Source organism: Bombina bombina, chromosome 3 (genome assembly GCF_027579735.1).
Source record: "Bombina bombina isolate aBomBom1 chromosome 3, aBomBom1.pri, whole genome shotgun sequence".
Taxonomy (NCBI): Eukaryota; Metazoa; Chordata; class Amphibia; order Anura; family Bombinatoridae; genus Bombina; species Bombina bombina.
Genome location: NC_069501.1, coordinates 1,216,641,896 through 1,216,663,077, shown reverse-complemented (window position 1 = coordinate 1,216,663,077; position 21,182 = coordinate 1,216,641,896). Strand labels below are relative to the sequence as shown.

Genomic DNA, 21,182 nt, shown 5'->3' with positions numbered 1-21,182 from the left:
TCTGTTTTCTCCAACATAGGTGTGTCCGGTCCACGGCGTCATCCTTACTTGTGGGAACCAATACCAAAGCTTTAGGACACGGATGATGGGAGGGAGCAAATCAGGTCACCTAGATGGAAGGCACCACGGCTTGCAAAACCTTTCTCCCAAAAATAGCCTCCGAAGAAGCAAAAGTATCAAATTTGTAAAATTTGGTAAAAGTGTGCAGTGAAGACCAAGTCGCTGCCTTACATATCTGATCAACAGAAGCCTCGTTCTTGAAGGCCCATGTGGAAGCCACAGCCCTAGTGGAGTGAGCTGTGATTCTTTCAGGAGGCTGCCGTCCGGCAGTCTCATAAGCCAATCGGATGATGCTTTTAAGCCAAAAAGAGAGAGAGGTAGAAGTTGCTTTTTGACCTCTCCTTTTACCAGAATAAACAACAAACAAGGAAGATGTTTGTCTGAAATCCTTTGTAGCCTCTAAATAGAATTTTAGAGCACGAACTACATCCAAATTGTGCAACAAACGTTCCTTCTTTGAAACTGGATTCGGACACAAAGAAGGCACAACTATCTCCTGGTTAATATTTTTGTTAGAAACAACTTTCGGAAGAAAACCAGGTTTAGTACGCAAAACCACCTTATCTGCATGGAACACCAGATAAGGAGGAGAACACTGCAGAGCAGATAACTCTGAAACTCTTCTGGCAGAAGAAATTGCAACCAAAAACAAAACTTTCCAAGATAATAACTTAATATCTACGGAATGTAAGGGTTCAAACGGAACCCCTTGAAGAACTGAAAGAACTAAATTGAGACTCCAAGGAGGAGTCAAAGGTTTGTAAACAGGCTTGATTCTAACCAGAGCCTGAACAAAAGCTTGAACATCTGGCACAGCCGCCAGCTTTTTGTGAAGTAAAACAGATAAAGCAGAAATCTGTCCCTTCAAAGAACTTGCAGATAATCCTTTCTCCAAACCCTCTTGTAGAAAGGATAGAATCTTAGGAATCTTAATCTTGTTCCATGGGAATCCTTTAGATTCCCACCAACAGATATATTTTTTCCATATTTTATGGTAAATTTTTCTAGTTACAGGCTTTCTAGCCTGAATAAGAGTATCAATGACAGAATCTGAGAACCCACGCTTTGATAAAATCAAGCGTTCAATCTCCAAGCAGTCAGTTGGAGTGAGGCCAGATTCGGATGTTCGAACGGACCTTGAACAAGAAGGTCCTGTCTCAAAGGTAGCTTCCATGGTGGAGCCGATGACATATTCACCAGGTCTGCATACCAAGTTCTGCGTGGCCACGCAGGAGCTATCAAGATCACCGAAACCCTCTCCTGATTGATCCTGGCTACCAGCCTGGGAATGAGAGGAAACGGTGGGAATACATAAGCTAGGTTGAAGGTCCAGGGCGCTACTAGTGCATCCACTAGAGTCGCCTTGGGATCCCTGGATCTGGACCCGTAGCAAGGAACCTTGAAGTTCTGACGAGACGCCATCAGATCCATGTCTGGAATGCCCCATAATTGAGTTATTTGGGCAAAGATTTCCGGATGGAGTTCCCACTCCCCCGGATGAAATGTCTGACGACTCAGAAAATCCGCTTCCCAATTTTCCACTCCTGGGATGTGGATTGCAGACAAGTGGCAGGAGTGAATCTCCGCCCATCGAATTATTTTGGTCACTTCTTCCATCGCCAGGGAACTCCTTGTTCCCCCCTGATGGTTGATATATGCAACAGTCGTCATGTTGTCTGATTGAAACCTTATGAATTTGGCCTTTGCTAGTTGAGGCCAAGCCTTGAGAGCATTGAATATCGCTCTTAGTTCCAGAATGTTTATCGGGAGAAGAGATTCTTCCCGAGACCATAGACCCTGAGCTTTCAGGGGTTCCCAGACCGCGCCCCAGCCCACCAGACTGGCGTCGGTCGTGACAATGACCCACTCTGGTCTGCGGAAGCTCATCCCTTGTGACAGGTTGTTCAGGGTCAGCCACCAACGGAGTGAATCTCTGGTCCTCTGATCTACTTGGATCGTCGGAGACAAGTCTGTATAATCCCCATTCCACTGTCTGAGCATGCACAGTTGTAATGGTCTTAGATGAATTCGCGCAAAAGGAACTATGTCCATTGCCGCAACCATCAAACCTATTACTTCCATGCACTGCGCAATGGAAGGAAGAAGAACAGAATGAAGTACTTGACAAGAGCTTAGAAGTTTTGATTTTCTGGCCTCTGTCAGAAAAATCTTCATTTCTAAGGAGTCTAATATTGTTCCCAAGAAGGGAACTCTTGTTGACGGGGATAGAGAACTTTTTTCTACGTTCACTTTCCACCCGTGAGATCTGAGAAAGGCTAGGACAATGTCCGTATGAGCCTTTGCCTGTGGCAGAGACGACGCTTGAATCAGTATGTCGTCCAAGTAAGGTACTACTGCAATGCCCCTTGGTCTTAGCACCGCTAGAAGGGACCCTAGTACCTTTGTGAAAATCCTTGGAGCAGTGGCTAATCCGAATGGAAGTGCCACGAACTGGTAATGTTTGTCCAGAAAGGCGAACCTTAGGAACCGATGATGTTCCTTGTGGATAGGAATATGTAGATACGCATCCTTTAAATCCACCGTGGTCATGAATTGACCTTCCTGGATGGTAGGAAGAATTGTCCGAATGGTTTCCATTTTGAACGATGAGAAATTTGTTTAGGATCTTGAGATCTAAGATAGGTCTGAATGTTCCCTCTTTTTTGGGAACTATGAACAGATTGGAGTAGAATCCCATCCCTTGTTCTCCTAACGGAACAGGATGAATCACTCCCATTTTTAACAGGTCTTCTACACAATGTAAGAATGCCTGTCTTTTTATGTGGTCTGAAGACAATTGAGACCTGTGGAACCTTCCCCTTGGGGGTAGCTCCTTGAATTCCAGAAGATAACCTTGGGATACTATTTCTAGTGCCCAAGGATCCAGAACATCTCTTGCCCAAGCCTGAGCGAAGAGAGAAAGTCTGCCCCCCACCAGATCCGGTCCCGGATCGGGGGCCAACATCTCATGCTGTCTTGGTAGCAGTGGCAGGTTTCTTGGCCTGCTTACCTTTGTTCCAGCCTTGCATTGGCCTCCAGGCTGGCTTGGTTTGAGAAGTATTACCCTCTTGCTTAGAGGATGTAGAATTTGAGGCTGGTCCGTTTCTACGAAAGGGACGAAAATTTGGTTTATTTTTAGCCTTAAAAGACCTATCCTGAGGAAGGGCGTGGCCCTTTCCCCCAGTGATATCTGAAATAATCTCTTTCAAATCAGGGCCAAACAGCGTTTTCCCCTTGAAAGGTATGTTAAGCAATTTGTTCTTGGAGGACGCATCCGCTGACCAAGACTTTAGCCAAAGCGCTCTGCGCGCCACAATAGCAAAACCTGAATTTTTCGCCGCTAATCTAGCAAATTGCAAAGTGGCGTCCAAAGTAAAAGAGTTAGCCAATTTAAGAGCTTGAACTCTGTCCATAACCTCCTCATAAGAAGATTCTTTATTGAGCGACTTTTCTAGTTCATCGAACCAGAAACACGCTGCTGTAGTGACAGGAACAATGCATGAAATTGGTTGTAGAAGGTAACCTTGCTGAACAAACATCTTTTTAAGCAAACCCTCTAATTTTTTATCCATAGGATCTTTGAAAGCACAACTATCTTCTATAGGGATAGTAGTGCGTTTGTTTAGAGTAGAAACCGCCCCCTCGACCTTGGGGACTGTCTGCCATAAGTCCTTTCTGGGGTCGACCATAGGAAACAATTTCTTAAATATAGGGGGAGGGACAAAAGGTATGCCGGGCCTTTCCCATTCTTTATTTACAATGTCCGCCACCCGCTTGGGTATAGGAAAAGCTTCGGGGGGCACCGGGACCTCTAGGAACTTGTCCATCTTACATAATTTCTCTGGAATGACCAAATTGTCACAATCATCCAGAGTAGATAACACCTCCTTAAGCAGAGAGCGGAGATGTTCCAATTTAAATTTGAATGTAATAACATCAGGTTCAGCTTGATGAGAAATTTTTCCTGAATCTGAAATTTCTCCCTCAGACAAAACCTCCCTGGCCCCTTCAGACTGGTGTAAGGGCATGTCAGAACCATTATCATCAGCGTCCTCATGCTCTTCAGTATCTAAAACAGAGCAGTCGCGCTTACGCTGATAAGTGGGCATTTTGGCTAAAATGTTTTTAATAGAATTATCCATTACAGCCGTTAATTGTTGCATAGTAAGAAGTATTGGCGCACTAGATGTACTAGGGGCCTCCTGAGTGGGCAAGACTGGCGTAGACACAGGAGGGGATGATGCAGTACCATGCTTACTCCCCTCACTTGAGGAATCATCTTGGGCATCATTTTCCCTAAATTGTTTGTCACATACATCACATCTATTTAAATGAGAAGGAACCTTGGCTTCCCCACATACAGAACATAGTCTATCTGATAGTTCAGACATGTTAAACAGGCATAAACTTGATAACAAAGCACAAAAAACGTTTTAAAATAAAACCGTTACTGTCACTTTAAATTTTAAACTGAACACACTTTATTACTGAATATGAAAAAAAGTATGAAGGAATTGTTCAAAATTCACCAAAATTTCACCACAGTGTCTTAAAGCCTTAAAAGTATTGCACACCACAATTTGAAAGCTTTAACTCTTAAAATAACGGAACCGGAGCCGTTTTTACATTGAACCCCTATACAGTCCCTGGTATCTGCTTTGCTGAGACCCAACCAAGCCCAGAGGGGAATACGATACCAAATGACGCCTTCAGTAAACTTTTTCTGTGTATCTGAGCTCCTCACACATGCATCTGCATGCCTTGCTTCCCAAAAACAACTGCGCATTAGTGGCGCGAAAATGAGGCTCTGCCTATGATTAGAAAAGGCCCCCAGTGAAAAAGGTGTCCAATACAGTGCCTGACGTTTTTTTAACATAATTCCCAAGATTAAAATAACTCCTCAAAGCTATAATCTATTAAAAATGCTTATAAAGTAATCGTTTTAGCCCAGAAAAATGTCTACCAGTCTTTAAAGCCCTTGTGAAGCCCTTTGTTCTTATTAAGAAAATGGCTTACCGGATCCCATAGGGAAAATGACAGCTTCCAGCATTACCAAGTCTTGTTAGAAATGTGTCATACTTCAAGCAGCAAAGTCTGCACACTGTTTCCCCCAACTGAAGTTAATTCATCTCAACAGTCCTGTGTGGAAACAGCCATTGATTTTAGTAACGGTTGCTAAAATCATTTTCCTCTTACAAACAGAAATCTTCATCTCTTTTCTGTTTCAGAGTAAATAGTACATACCAGCACTATTTTAAAATAACAAACTCTTGATAGAAGAATAAAAACTACATTTAAACACCAAAAAACTCTGAGCCATCTCCGTGGAGATGTTGCCTGTGCAACGGCAAAGAGAATGACTGGGGAAGGCGGAGCCTAGGAGGGATCATGTGACCAGCTTTGCTGGGCTCTTTGCCATTTCCTGTTGGGGAAGAGAATATCCCACAAGTAAGGATGACGCCGTGGACCGGACACACCTATGTTGGAGAAATAAATAGCTTTATCATTTTCACACTTTTATCTATTGGTCTCACATCTATGATAGTTTTTTGATGCTTAATGTCCTATTAACAACCATGTAATAGCGATCACATGTATTCTCATAAGCTGCTTTTATGTTTCCTCACGTTGTAGCAAGTTAAGTTTACTTAAAGTATGTAAAGAGCAAGTCAAGTGATTCCATACCCTGACATGACTTCCAGATGGAGCTGTCCGGAGACAGTCAGGAATGCTGGCACTGCAAAGAAGCCACTATCATCCTCAGTCTCAGCTTCTCGATTTGCAGCCTGGATAAAGACAATATGGGTAAAGATGACAATAGACACCGCAAGGAGCACTGGTACAAAACACCACAAAGTTATTATAGGAAACATTCAAACTCTGTAATAGATTACAGCCAGAATATCATATTTTCTGACAACAGAACCAACTAACTTAAAGGGACATTAAACACTTTGAGGTGGTAATATAAAAGGATAAATCGTATATATATAAAAAAAACTCTGCAATATACTTTCATTATTATTTTTCCCACCCTTTTCCTGTAATTCCATTATGAAGTTGTTAGCTTTTCAGTTCCTGTTAGAAATTGAAGTGCAGAACACTGTTAAATCCAGCACAACCATTGGCTGCACACTCTAGTGACCTATTTATAACTGTCCCTAATTGGCTACAGCAAAGAAGGTAGCCTAAGTTACAATATGGCAGCTCCCACTAAAACTTTACACTAATTTTGTCACTATTTAAACAGCTAATGAAACTTAAAAAAATACATCTCAGACTAATCTTTTCTTTGAATGCATCATTCTCTCTAGCGTTTATTTAGTGTTTAATGTCCCTGTAACAATAAAATGCCACTGTATATACACAAAACACTTCTGTTTAACACCTGCAAAAGGTTAAACACATACACCTAGATTTAGAGTTTTGCGGCCAAAGGGGTGCGTTAGCTACGCGTGTTTTTTCCCCCCCGCACCTTTTAAATAACGCTGGTATTTAGAGATCTCTGAAGGGTTGTGTTAGGCTCCAAAAAGGGAGCGTAGAGCATAATTTACTGCCACTTCAACTCTCAATACCAGCGTTGCTTACGGTAGCGGCCAGCATGAAAAACGTGCTTGTGCACTATTTCCCCATAGGAAACAATGGGGCAGTTTGAGCTGAAAAAAAACCTAACACCTACAAAAAAGCAGCGTTCAGCTCCTAACGCAGCCCCATTGTTTCCTATGGGGAAACACTTCCTAAGTCTGCACCTAACACCCTAACATGAACCCCGAGTCTAAACACCCCTAACCTTACACTTATTAACCCCTAATCTGCCGCCCCCGCTATCGCTGACCCCTGCATATTATTATTAACCCCTAATCTTCCGCTCCGGACACCGCCGCAACCTACGTTATCCCTATGAACCCCTAATCTGCTGCCCCTATATTAGGGGAAGCTTACATAACACTGGTCAAAAAAGATTTTGAGAGAATGAGGAAACATGTTAAAATTAAAGCCAAGACTAATATGTCCAGACAAGAGACAAAACTCCTTGGGGAAATTCAGAATCATAGTGATTTGATTCTGAAACCGGCCGACAAGGGCGGTGCCCTTGTTATTATGAACAAAACTAACTACAAATCAGAGGTGTTGAGACAACTAAATGATCAAGATAACTATGTTAAAGTTATAGGTGACCCCTCTATGAGAATCGCAAAGAAAATTCAGAAAATAGTAGAGGAAGCCTTAGCCTCTGACCTCATTACGACTAAGCAAGCCAAATTTTTGATTAAGGATAACCCTATTACACCAGTCTTTTATGTATTATCCAAAATACATAAAAGGCTTGTGACCCCCCAGGCCGGCCCATTGTGGCGGGTACAGATTCTATCTTTCAACCTATTGCTATTTTTCTGGATCAATTGATTAGGCCACTCTTGGGATATCTGGACTCCTACTTACAGGACACCACAGACTTTCTATGTAAAATTTCAACTAACATTGTTCCTTCTAATAGTCTATTGGTAACTATGGATATAGCAAGCCTATACACATCTATTCCTCATGACCTTGGCATTGCAAGCATATTCTATTTTCTCAATAAAGATAATCTATATTCACCGAGTGAGAGACGGTTGATCAAAGATCTATTTGAGATAGTTCTTTATGAAAATTTCTTTCTCTTTGAGGACACTTTTTTTGTACAGAAAAAAGGCACAGCCATGGGCTCAAATGTAGCCCCAACATATGCAAATCTTTTTGTTGGTCAATTTGAGGAAGATATAGTGTATAAAGATCAGGGCTTTAAAGACCACATACAAGGCTGGTATCGTTACATAGACAATATATTCTTTATTTGGACAGGGAGTAATGAGGATCTATCTAAATTCGTTGAGAGGCTTAATGCATCCCATGTATCTTTACAATTTACTATGGAGGCAAGTAAAACTCAAGTAAGTTTTCTGGACACTATGATATCTGTTGTGGACCATCGTTTAAGAAGTGATTTATTCACTAAAGCTACAGACAGAAATAATACTCTTTTGTATCAAAGCTTTCATCCACCCTCTCTGATGAAGAATCTTCCCCTGGGCCAACTATTAAGAACTAAAAGAATAGTTGATGATCCAGAAATGTGTTCAAAAAGATTAGAGGAGATGTCCCAGAAATTCCTGAGCCGAGGTTATCCACCTGAAATTGTGAACCTAAACATGAGTAAAGTACTGGACATTGACAGGAGTTTCTCAAGAAAGAAAAAAGACCCTAAGAAATTCTCGGTTCCATTTGTGAGTTCTTTTGGGTTCCACAGTAGAGATTTGAAGAGATCTATACTTTATCACTGGCATCTACTGAGAGATGACGTTCAAGTGGGGATTGTGTTCTCTGATACCCCACTTTTTTCATTTAGGAGAAATAGAAACCTCAGAGATGTATTGATCCGGGCTGACTGGGGGTCCCAGAAGAAAACAGTAGAAGTAGTTAAGAAGGGTTCATTTCCATGTATGAATTGTGCCCTGTGCCATTCTATGCAACAAGGGGATAGTATCACACACCCCCTATCCGGGAAAAGGATACCAATCCATGGTCGATTTTAATGTACCTCTAAGTACGTGATATATGTTATCAAATGCCCATGTGGTTTAGCCTATGTAGGGGAGACCACCCAAATGGCCAGAGATAGAATACGCCAACACAAGGCAGCGATAGGGAGCAATGATGAGGATGCCCCGGTAGCACATCATTTTTGGAGATTTGGCCACAACAAAAGCCAATTACGTTTTCAAATTGTTGATGGGGTCCCACCTCTACGTAGAGGGGGGGATAGGCAACAATTATTATTCAGAAAAGAAGCCCAGTGGATAAGGAAATTAGATACTATGGTTCCCTGAGGTCTGAATAGGGACATCTCCTGGGGCAATTTTATCTAACTATTAGGCTGGTTTGGCTTGATGTGGACAATCCATGAGTTCCTCTCTATTAAATGATATGCTCCCGAGTAACTTCTCTTTGATTAGATAATATCTTTGTGAATTTCTTGGCTGTGATTCTGTGTCATTTCTGTGTATATTAAATTGTCTGTAGTGTCTCTTATCCAGTGTAATGGTGCATCTAACGCTACAAGCATATATAACTTACAATGATTGAAAAAATAGTTCTGGGTTTTTTATTATGATTATATTTCATTATCCCATGTAATTCTACATTGTCCTAAGAGTACAACTTTATTCGAGCGAGTATCTTGGCTTTTCTAAGGTTAACTGGTAAGCTAGCTTTTGTTTTTCTATATTGTGTGAGAAGAATATATGACTATAAAATTGAGTACAGACTACGATTTGTTTCAAGATATTCCAGGTTAATTTAATTGTTAACTTAACCTCTACACATTGAGACTCTTGGATCATGAAACCATACGTTTTTTTGTATATAAGATTTATGTGCATAATTTGAACTTTATCTATGTATTTATTTTGGCCAGGTATTAACAGAGTAGTGGCTCCGTTTTTGTTGAGGATAATGTAGGACCATATATTGAGTATATGCCAAGATGTATCCCCGGGTATTCTATGTTTTGTGAATTTTTAATTTAGTTTCTATATACTGATACTTTCGGATATCATAACTATATATAGCTGGAATATTTCAAGATTATTTATACCAAGTGCATAATTTGCACTTTATCTATGTATTTATTTTGGGTAGGCATAGACTCAGTATTACGGTAAAATTGTGCATAGTACTTTTCGCTTTCGAGCGCATACTTTATTTAATTGGGATCCATATACTCAGAACACAAATGCTTTTTAATGTTCCCCCTTCTTTCTTTTCCTTTTTTTCGTTTTTCCTGGTTGATGTCTCCATTTGCTTTATCTTTTGTTCTTTTTTGGTCTTTCGTGTATTTTCTGTATGAATTCACCTGCAATGTATGCGGTGTGAGTGGCAGATCCGTGAGCTTTATCCATATCCATACTTAGCAAGATGTTTTATATTATTTGAAGGTACACATTAACAACCAATAGGCAACCTCATATGGTGTTTAAATTTCACCTTCACACTGAGGCTGGACATTCCTTGACAAAGGGGAGGAGTCCCCGAAACGCGTATCGGAACCAGCAAGACTCCCACACCTGTACTGACCCGGATCACGGCAACTACGACCTGCATTGTATCTGGTTACCGGTTAGTCTGTGGAAAGGCAACAGCGAAATGGGATATCTACAACAGTGAGTACATTTCCACACCGAAGGTTACGCTGGAGAGAAAGTCTCACGGTAATGGCAAATCTGATGTAACAGGTAATATTGAGGTTTATGACTGACCCTGCAGCCTTGCTAGATTTTGAATTACCTGCGCAGAGACACTGATGCTGCTATTTATTGATCTGTCCTGGTACAGGTTAGGAGCATTCAGGTATATCGCACAACACTACAGCTTTACCGTGAGTGAACATTAAAGGGTGTGATGTTGTACTTGCTATATGAATGTACCTCGCTAACAGTTTGGCAACCGATAACATACACCGGTGGTGATACAATTGCTATTCAAGCCGTAGATTACAAGGGCGGCATTCTGAATATCTAAAGCACTTTATTCACAAACCTTCAATAAGGACATTCCAGTATACATCAATTGCACTGTGTGATCATATAATCCCTTAAACACAAGAAAGGACATTTGAGTTTGCATCTTTATAACATTTTTTATTACAAGAAAGGACATTTAAGTTTGCATGTTTATTTTTGGAAAGGACATTTATTTTGTATCACTTTTTCTTTGCAATTGATACAAGAAAGCCTCTTTGTTTTCAGTTTGGATACAAATATTTCAACATGGACTGTTCATTTATTTTTTGAGCATTATTGATGTTATATGAAGAAATAGTGATGTTGTGAAATTTTGTGCAATAAGTTGTGTTCTATTCTATCTTGAGCTATATCAATATATTTAGTATTTTTCAGTGACAGGTGGAGTGGGTCTTTACTCACTGGGGACGACCAGTGGGTGTTATTTTGCTTAGATTGATTACTCTAGTATTGAGTATTATTCTTAAGTTTATGTTTAGGATTGCTTGGAGAGAGTATGGATATGTTTGGTGGATGGGGTATGTGTGGATATGAGTAAGCTCTCTTGTACTCTTCCTTTTGTATGATTTTGTAGCTGTAAAAATTAAAATCAAAAATTCATTTCTAAGACTTCTTGGCTGGGATCTGTTTGTATTATCCTATATTATATTTATTAACCCCTAATCTGCCCCCCCCCAACATCGCCGCTACATTACCTACACTTATTAACCCCTAATCTGCCGACCGGACCTCGCCGCTACTCTAATAAATGTATTAACCCCTAAAGCTAAGTCTAACCCTAACACCCCCCTAAGTTAAATATAATTTAAATCTAACAAAATAAATTATTCCTTATTAAATAAATTAATCCTATTTAAAGCTAAATACTTACCTGTAAAATAAACCCTAATATAGCTACAATATAACGAATAATTATATTGTAGCTATTTTAGGATTTATATTTATTTTACAGGCAACTTTGTATTTATTTTAACCAGGTACAATAACTATTAAATAGTTATTTACTATTTAATAGCTACCTAGTTAAAATAATTACAAAATTACCTAAAATAAATCCTAACCTAAGTTACAATTAAACCTAACACTACACAATCAATGAATTAATTAACTAAACTAACTACAATTACCTACAATTAAATCAACTAAACTAAATTACAAAAAATAAAAAAGATTACAAGAATTTTAAACTAATTACACCTACTCTAAGCCCCCTAAAAAAATAACAAAGCCCCCCAAAGTAAAAAAATGCCCTAACCTATTCTAAAATAAAAAGTTAACAGCTCTATTACCTTACCAGCCTTTAAAAGGGCTTTTTGCAGGGCATGCCCCAAAGTAATCAGCTCTTTTGCCTGTAAAAAAAAATACAATACCCCCCCAACATTACAACCCACCACCCACATACCCCTAATCTAACCCACCCAAACCCCCCTTAAAAAACCTAACACTAAGCCCCTGAAGATCTCCCTACCTTGTATTCACCCAGCCGGGTATCACCGATCCGTCCAGAAGAGGGTTCGAAGTCTTCATCCTATCCGGCAAGAAGATGTCCTCCAGAGGGTCCGAAGTCTTCATCCTATCCGGCAAGATGTCCTCCAGAGGGTCCAAAGTCTTCATCCAGGTGGCATCTCCTATCTTCTTCCATCCGGAGCGGAGCGGGTCCATCTTGAAGCAGCCGACGCGGAGCCATCCTTCCTCACCGACGGACTAACGACGAATGAAGGTTCCTTTAAATGACGTCATCCAAGATGGCGTCTCTCGAATTCCGATTGGCTGATAGGATTCTATCAGCCAATCAGAATTAAGGTAGGAAAAATCTGATTGGCTGATTGAATCAGCCAATCATATTCAAGTTCAATCGGATTGGCTGATCCAATCAGTAAATCAGATTGAGCTCGCATTCTATTGGCTGTTCTGATCAGCCAATAGAATGCGAGCTCAATCTGATTGGCTTATTGGATCAGCCAATCCGATTGAACTTGAATATGATTGGCTGATTCAATCAGCCAATCAGATTTTTCCTACCTTAATTCCGAATGGCTGATAGAATCCTATCAGCCAATCGGAATTCGAGGGACGCCATCTTGGATGACGTCATTTAAAGGAACCTTCATTCGTCGTTAGTCCGTCGGTGAGGAAGGATGGCTCCGCGTCGGCTGCTTCAAGATGGACCCACACCGCTCCGGATGGAAGAAGATAGAAGATGCCGCATGGATGAAGACTTTGGACCCTCTGGAGGACATCTTCTTGCCGGATAGGATGAAGACTTCGGACCCTCTGGAGGACATCTTCTTGCCGGATAGGATGAAAACTTCGGACCCTCTTCTGGACGGATCGGTGATACCCGGCTGGGTGAATACAAGGTAGGGAGATCTTCAGGGGCTTAGTGTTAGGTTTTTTTAAGGGGGGTTTGGGTGGGTTAGATTAGGGGTATGTGGGTGGTGGGTTGTAATGTTGGGGGGGTAATGTATGTTTTTTTTACAGGCAAAAGAGCCGATTACTTTGGGGCATGCCCCGCAAAAAGCCCTTTTAAGGGCCGGTAAGGTAATAGAGCTGTTAACTTTTTATTTTAGAATAGGTTAGGGCATTTTTTTTACTTTTGGGGGCTTTGTTATTTTTTTAGGGGGCTTAGAGTAGGTGTAATTAGTTTAAAATTCTTGGAATCTTTTTTTATTTTTTGTAATTTAGTGTTTGTTTTTGTAATTTAGTTTAGTTGATTTAATTGTAGGTAATTGTAGTTAGTTTAGTTAATTAATTAATTTATTGATAGTGTAGTGTTAGGTTTAATTGTAACTTAGGTTAGGATTTATTTTACAGGTAATTTTGTAATTATTTTAACTAGGTAGCTATTAAATAGTAAATAACTATTTAATAGTTATTGTACCTGGTTAAAATAAATACAAAGTTGCCTGTAAACTAAATATAAATCCTAAAATAGCTACAATATAATTATTCGTTATATTGTAGCTATATTAGGGTTTATTTTACAGGTAAGAATTTAGCTTTAAATAGGATTAAATTTATTTAATAAGAAATAATTTATTTCGTTAGATTTAAATTATATTTAACTTAGGGGGGTGTTAGGGTTAGACTTCGCTTTAGGGGTTAATACATTTATTAGAGTAGCGGCGAGGTCCGGTCGGCAGATTAGGGGTTAATAAGTGTAGGTAAAGTAGCGGCGAAGTTGGGAGGGGGGGCAGATTAGGGGTTAATAAATATTATGTAAGTGTCAGCGATGTTAGGGGCAGCAGATTAGGGGTACATAGGGATAATGTATGTGGCGGCGGTGTGCGGTCTGCAGATTAGGGGTTAAAAATTTTTATTAGAGTGGCGGCGATGTGGGGGGACCTCGGTTTAGGGGTACATAGGTAGTTTATGGGTGTTAGTGTACTTTAGAGCACAGTAGTTAACAGCTTTATGAACCGGCATTAGCCCATAAAGCGCTTAACTCCTGACTTTTTTCTGCGGCTGTAGTTTTGTCAGAGTTCTAACGCTCACTTCAGCCAAGACTCTAAATACCAGCGTTAGAAAGATCCCATTGAAAAGATAGGATACGCAATTGGCGTAAGGGGATCTGCGGTATGGAAAAGTCGCGGCTGGAAAGTGAGCGTTAGACCCTTTCCTGACTGACTCTAAATACCAGCATGCGGCAAAAACCAACGTTAGGACCCCTAACGCTGGTTTTGACGGCTAACGCAGAACTCTAAATCTAGGCGATAGTGCCTGATTAGTGTTCATGCCGCTGTTGTATAGTCCATACTACTGGAATTTTTTCACTGCTATTATAAAATGGTTAATATTTATTGTGCGAGAGTTAGGGCTTGATTTATCAAGCCCCTACTGCTGCAAGTTCTCACAAGAACTTGCTCGCCGTAATTTATCTGGTGACCGCTGCTTCCCTAAGCTGTTCGCCTCTAAGGTGGCGAAATTCAATCTCCACGGTGAAGTCAGACCGAGGAGATTGACAGCTCCTGCCTGCGCGTGATTGGCTGTGTGCGGGCAGGGGGCGGAATTGCACGCAAGCGCAAAATTACGCTCGTGTGCAATGTTTATTACCTGCGGGTAATTTTGCCCCTCCACAGGCGAGCTGAGGCGTACAGGGGCGCGTATACGTGCCCCTGTACGCCTCAGCTTTGATAAATCTAGCCTTTAGTATGGTACACGCAACAGTAATCATGTTAGATAGGACAAATGCGTAAAGCTTTTATAGCATATTAATTTTATAGCATATTAATTTCCCTAAAAGTGATGGTAAACTCTCCCCTTTATAAAAACAGTTACGAAATGCAAGTAATATTTTAGATGGAGTTTAATCCATCATTTGTAAAGAAGTTGCGATATAACTTATTTTTTAATATAGATATGAAATTCAAATACCCCGCGCTCTGTCGACCACTTCTAAAGGTTTAAACTGTTCTCCAATCAGCGTTTTCCCCATATGGCATTTTTGTGTTACCTCACAGAAAAATTGACTTTTTAAGTGGGCGGTGGAGCGCAAGGAATTTGAATTTTATATCTATATTAAAAAGTTTTTTTTTATTAAAGGACCACTAAACACAGTAGAATAGCATAATCAGTAAATGCATAATAAAAAGACAATGCAAAAGCACTTAGTATTTGAAATGCATAGTTGATTTCTTTCTGGCAAATTTTAAAGTTAGTTCTATTTTCCCTCCCACTGCATCATGTGATAGCCTTAAGCCAATAAAAAAATGCATATGTGTATATTCTGTGAATCTTGCACATGCCCAGTAAGAACCAGTGCCTCAGAAAGTGTGCACATTTAGACACAATAATAAAAGGTTCTTACTCATTAGAAAAACAGAATTTATGCTTACCTGATAAATTACTTTCTCCAACGGTGTGTCCGGTCCACGGCGTCATCCTTACTTGTGGGATATTCTCTTCCCCAACAGGAAATGGCAAAGAGTCCCAGCAAAGCTGGCCATATAGTCCCTCCTAGGCTCCGCCCACCCCAGTCATTCGACCGACGGACAGGAGGAAATATATATATAGGAGAAACCATATGGTACCGTGGTGACTGTAGTTAGAGAAAATAATTCATCAGACCTGATTAAAAAACCAGGGCGGGCCGTGGACCGGACACACCGTTGGAGAAAGTAATTTATCAGGTAAGCATAAATTCTGTTTTCTCCAACATTGGTGTGTCCGGTCCACGGCGTCATCCTTACTTGTGGGAACCAATACCAAAGCTTTAGGACACGGATGAAGGGAGGGAGCAAATCAGGTTACCTAAACGGAAGGCACCACAGCTTGCAAAACCTCTCTCCCAAAAATAGCCTCCGAAGAAGCAAAAGTATCAAATTTGTAAAATTTGGCAAAAGTGTGCAGTGAAGACCAAATCGCTGCCTTACATATCTGGTCAACAGAAGCCTCGTTCTTGAAGGCCCATGTGGAAGCCACAGCCCTAGTGGAGTGAGCTGTGATTCTTTCAGGAGGCTGCCGTCCGGCAGTCTCATAAGCCAATCGGATGATGCTTTTAAGCCAAAAGGAAAGAGAGGTAGAAGTCGCTTTTTGACCTCTCCTTTTACCAGAATAAACAACAAACAAGGAAGATGTTTGTCTGAAATCTTTAGTAGCCTCTAAATAGAATTTTAGAGCACGGACAACGTCCAAATTGTGTAACAAACGTTCCTTCTTTGAAACTGGATTCGGACACAAAGAAGGTACAACTATCTCCTGGTTAATATTTTTGTTAGAAACAACTTTAGGAAGAAAACCAGGCTTAGTACGCAAAACCACCTTATCTGCATGGAACACCAGATAGGGCGGAGAACACTGCAGAGCAGATAACTCTGAAACTCTTCTAGCAGAAGAAATTGCAACTAAAAACAAAACTTTCCAAGATAGTAACTTAATATCTATGGAATGTAAAGGTTCAAACGGAACCCCTTGAAGAACTGAAAGAACTAGATTTAGACTCCAGGGAGGAGTCAAAGGTCTGTAAACAGGCTTGATCCTAACCAGAGCCTGAACAAATGCTTGAACATCTGGCACAGCTGCCAGTCTTTTGTGTAGTAAGACAGATAAAGCAGAGATCTGTCCCTTTAGAGAACTTGCAGATAATCCTTTCTCCAAACCTTCTTGTAGAAAGGAGAGAATCTTAGGAATTTTTATCTTATTCCATGGGAATCCTTTGGATTCACACCAACAGATATATTTTTTCCATATTTTATGGTAAATTTTTCTAGTTACAGGTTTTCTGGCCTGAACCAGAGTATCTATAACAGAATCTGAAAACCCACGCTTCGATAGAATCAAGCGTTCAATCTCCAAGCCATCAGCTGGTGGGAGACCAGATTTGGATGTTCGAATGGACCCTGAACAAGAAGGTCCTGTCTCAAAGGTAGCTTCCATGGTGGAGCCGATGACATATTCACCAGGTCTGCATACCAAGTCCTGCGTGGCCACGCAGGAGCTATCAAGATCACTGAGGCCCTCTCCTGATTGATCCTGGCTACCAGCCTGGGAATGAGAGGAAACGGTGGAAATACATAAGCTAGGTTGAAGGTCCAAGGTGCTACTAGTGCATCTACTAGAGTCGCCTTGGGATCCCTGGATCTGGACCCGTAGCAAGGAACCTTGAAGTTCTGACGAGACGCCATCAGATCCATGTCTGGAATGCCCCATAATTGAGTTATTTGGGCAAAGATTTCCGGATGGAGTTCCCACTCCCCCGGATGGAATGTCTGACGACTCAGAAAATCCGCCTCCCAATTTTCCACTCCTGGGATGTGGATCGCAGACAAGTGGCAGGAGTGATCCTCCGCCCATTGAATTATTTTGGTCACTTCTTTCATCGCCAGGGAACTCCTTGTTCCCCCCTGATGATTGATATATGCAACGGTCGTCATGTTGTCTGATTGGAGCCTTATGAATTTCTTTGCTAGTTGAGGCCAAGCTCTGAGAGCATTGAATATCGCTCTCAGTTCCAGAATGTTTATCGGGAGAAGAGACTCTTCCCGAGACCATAGACCCTGAGCTTTCAGGGATTCCCAGACCGCGCCCCAGCCCACTAGACTGGCGTCGGTCGTGACAATGACCCACTCTGGTCTGCGGAAGCTCATTCCCTGGGACAGATGGTCCAGGGTCAGCCACCAACGGAGTGAATCTCTGGTCTTTTGATCTACTTGAATCATTGGAGACAAGTCTGTATAATCCCCATTCCACTGTTTGAGCATGCACAGTTGTAATGGTCTTAGATGAATTCGTGCAAAAGGAACTATGTCCATTGTTGCAACCATCAATCCTACTACTTCCATGCACTGCGCTATGGAAGGACGAGGAACAGAATGAAGCACTTGACAAGAGCTTAGAAGTTTTGATTTTCTGACCTCTGTCAGAAAAATCCTCATTTCTAAGGAATCTATTATTGTTCCCAAGAAGGGAACTCTTGTCAACGGAGACAGAGAACTTTTTTCTTTGTTCACCTTCCATCCGTGAGATCTGAGAAAGGCTAGAACGATGTCCGTATGAGCCTTTGCTTTGGACAGGGACGACGCTTGTATTAGAATGTCGTCCAAGTAAGGTACTACTGCAATGCCCCTCGGTCTTAGAACCGCTAGAAGGGACCCTAGCACCTATGTGAAAATCCTTGGAGCAGTGGCTAATCCGAATGGGAGGGCCACAAACTGGTAATGCTTGTCCAGAAAAGCGAACCTTAGGAACTGATGATGTTCTTTGTGGATAGGAATATGTAGGTACGCATCCTTTAGATCCACGGTAGTCATAAATTGACTTTCCTGGATGGTGGGTAGAATCGTTCAAATGGTTTCCATCTTGAACGATGGTACCCTGAGAAATTTGTTTAGGATCTTCAAATCCAAAATTGGTCTGAACGTTCCCTCTTTTTTGGGAACTACGAACAGATTGGAATAAAATCCCATTCCTTGTTCCTTTATTGGAACTGGGTGTATCACTCCCATCTTTAACAGGTCTTCTACACAATGTAAGAATGCCTGTCTCTTTATTTGTTTTGAGGATAAGTGAGACATGTGGAACCTTCCCCTTGGGGGTAGTTCCTTGAATTCCAGGAGATAACCTTGAGAAACTATTTCTTGCGCCCAAGGATCCTGAACATCTCTTGCCCAAGCCTGAGCAAAGAGAGAGAGTCTGCCCCCCACTAGATCCGGTCCCGGATCGGGGGCTACTCCTTCATGCTGTTTTGTTAGCAGTGGCAGGCTTCTTGGCCTGCTTACCCTTGTTCCAGCCTTGCATTGGTTTCCAGGCTGGTTTGGGTTGTGAGGCATTACCCTCTTGCTTAGATGATGCAGAATTAGAGGCCGGTCCGTTTCTGCGAAAGGGACAAAAATTAGACTTATTTTTAGCCTTAAAAGACCTATCCTGTGGAAGGGCGTGGCCCTTTCCCCCAGTGATGTCTGAAATAATCTCTTTCAATTCTGGTCCAAATAAAGTTTTACCTTTGAAAGGGATGTTAAGCAATTTTGTCTTGGATGACACATCCGCTGACCAAGACTTTAGCCAAAGCGCTCTGCGCGCCACGATAGCAAACCCTGAATTTTTCGCCACTAATCTAGCTAATTGCAAAGCGGCATCCAAAATAAAAGAGTTAGCCAATTTAAGTGCGTGAACTCTGTCCATAACCTCCTCATATGGAGTTTCTCTACTGAGCGACTTTTCTAGTTCCTCGAACCAGAACCACGCTGCCGTAGTGACAGGAACAATGCATGAAATTGGTTGTAGAAGGTAGCCTTGCTGTACAAAAATCTTTTTAAGCAAACCTTCCAATTTTTTATCCATAGGATCTTTGAAAGCACAACTATCTTCGATAGGAATAGTAGTGCGTTTGTTTAGAGTAGAAACTGCCCCCTCGACCTTAGGGACTGTCTGCCATAAGTCCTTTCTGGGGTCGACCATAGGAAATAATTTCTTAAATATAGGGGGGGGGGGAACAAAAGGTATGCCGGGCTTTTCCCACTCCTTATTTACTATGTCCGCCACCCGCTTGGGTATAGGAAAAGCGTCGGGGGGCACCGGAACCTCTAGGAACTTGTCCATCTTGCATAATTTCTCTGGAATGACCAAGTTGTCACAATCATCCAGAGTAGATAACACCTCCTTAAGCAGTGCGCGGAGATGTTCTAATTTAAATTTAAATGTCACAACATCAGGTTCAGCTTGATGAGAAATTTTTCCTGAATCTGAGATTTCTCCATCTGACAAAACCTCCCTCATGGCCCCTTCAGATTGGTGTGAGGGTATGACAGAACAATTATCATCAGCGCCCTCTTGCTCTTCAGTGTTTAAAACAGAGCAATCGCGCTTTCTCTGATAAGTAGGCATTTTGGATAAAATATTTGCTATGGAGCTATCCATTACAGCCGTTAATTGTTGCATGGTAATAAACATTGGCGCACTAGATGTACTAGGGGCCTCCTGCGTGGGCAAAACTGGTGTAGACACAGTAGGAGATGATGTAGTATCATGTTTACTCCCCTCATTTGAGGAATCATCTTGGGCAATTTCATTATCTGTGGCAGTACTGTCCTTACTTTGTTTGGACGCTATGGCACAATTATCACATAAATTTAAATGGGGAGACACATTGGCTTTCATACATATAGAACATAGCTTATCTGAAGGTACAGACATGTTAAACAGGTTTAAACTTGTCAACAAAGCACAAAAAACGTTTTAAAACAAAACCGTTACTGTCTCTTTAAATTTCAAACAGAAAACACTTTATTACTGAATATGTGAAAAAGTATGAAGGAATTGTTCAAAAATTACCAAAATTTCACCACAGTGTCTTAAAGCATTAAAAGTATTGCACACCAAATTTCAGAGCTTTAACCCTTAAAATAACGGAACCGGAGCCGTTTTTAAATTTAACCCCTATACAGTCCCAGCTATAGTCTTTGCTGAGACCCAACCAAGCCCAGAGGGGAATACGATACCAATTGACGCCTTCTAGAAGCTTTTCCAGTGATTTTTAGATCCTCACACATGCATCTGCATGCCCTGCTCTCAAAAAACAACTGCGCAGTAATGGCGCGAAAATGAGGCTCAGTCTATAACTAGAAAGGCCCCCTGACTGGAAAAGGTGTCTAACACAGTGCCTGCCGTTTTATAAACGTTCCCCAAGATTATAAATGCAAATTGTCAGCCTAAATCTGAATAATATGCCCAAATAAAGCAATCGATTTAGCCCATAAAAGTGTCTACCAGTTTTATAGCCCATATTCAGCCCTTTATTCTGTTTGTTTGACTAAGAAAATGGCTTACCGGTCCCCATGAGGGGAAATGACAGCCTTCCAGCATTACACAGTCTTGTTAGAAATATGGCTAGTCATACCTTAAGCAGAAAAGTCTGCTAACTGTTTCCCCCAACTGAAGTTACTTCATCTCAACAGTCCTATGTGGAAACAGCAATCGATTTTAGTTACTGTCTGCTAAAATCATCTTCCTCTCACAAACAGAAATCTTCATCCTTTTCTGTTTCAGAGTAAATAGTACGTACCAGCACTATTTTAAAATAACAAACACTTGATAGAAGAATAAAAACTACATTTAAACACCAAA

At 41.1% G+C, this 21,182-nt stretch overlaps 1 protein-coding gene across 3 annotated transcripts in view; it reads right to left on the bottom strand.

Moving 5' to 3' along the window:
* NARS2 (asparaginyl-tRNA synthetase 2, mitochondrial) overlaps positions 1 to 21,182 on the bottom strand; it is a 192,423-nt gene that overhangs the window by 113,163 nt on the left and 58,078 nt on the right. For all 3 annotated transcript variants that reach the window (XM_053708676.1, XM_053708675.1, XM_053708677.1), the window contains exon 7: positions 5,746 to 5,846. In XM_053708676.1, the coding sequence (XP_053564651.1) occupies positions 5,746 to 5,846 (101 nt within the window). The remainder of the gene's footprint in view (positions 1 to 5,745; positions 5,847 to 21,182) is intronic.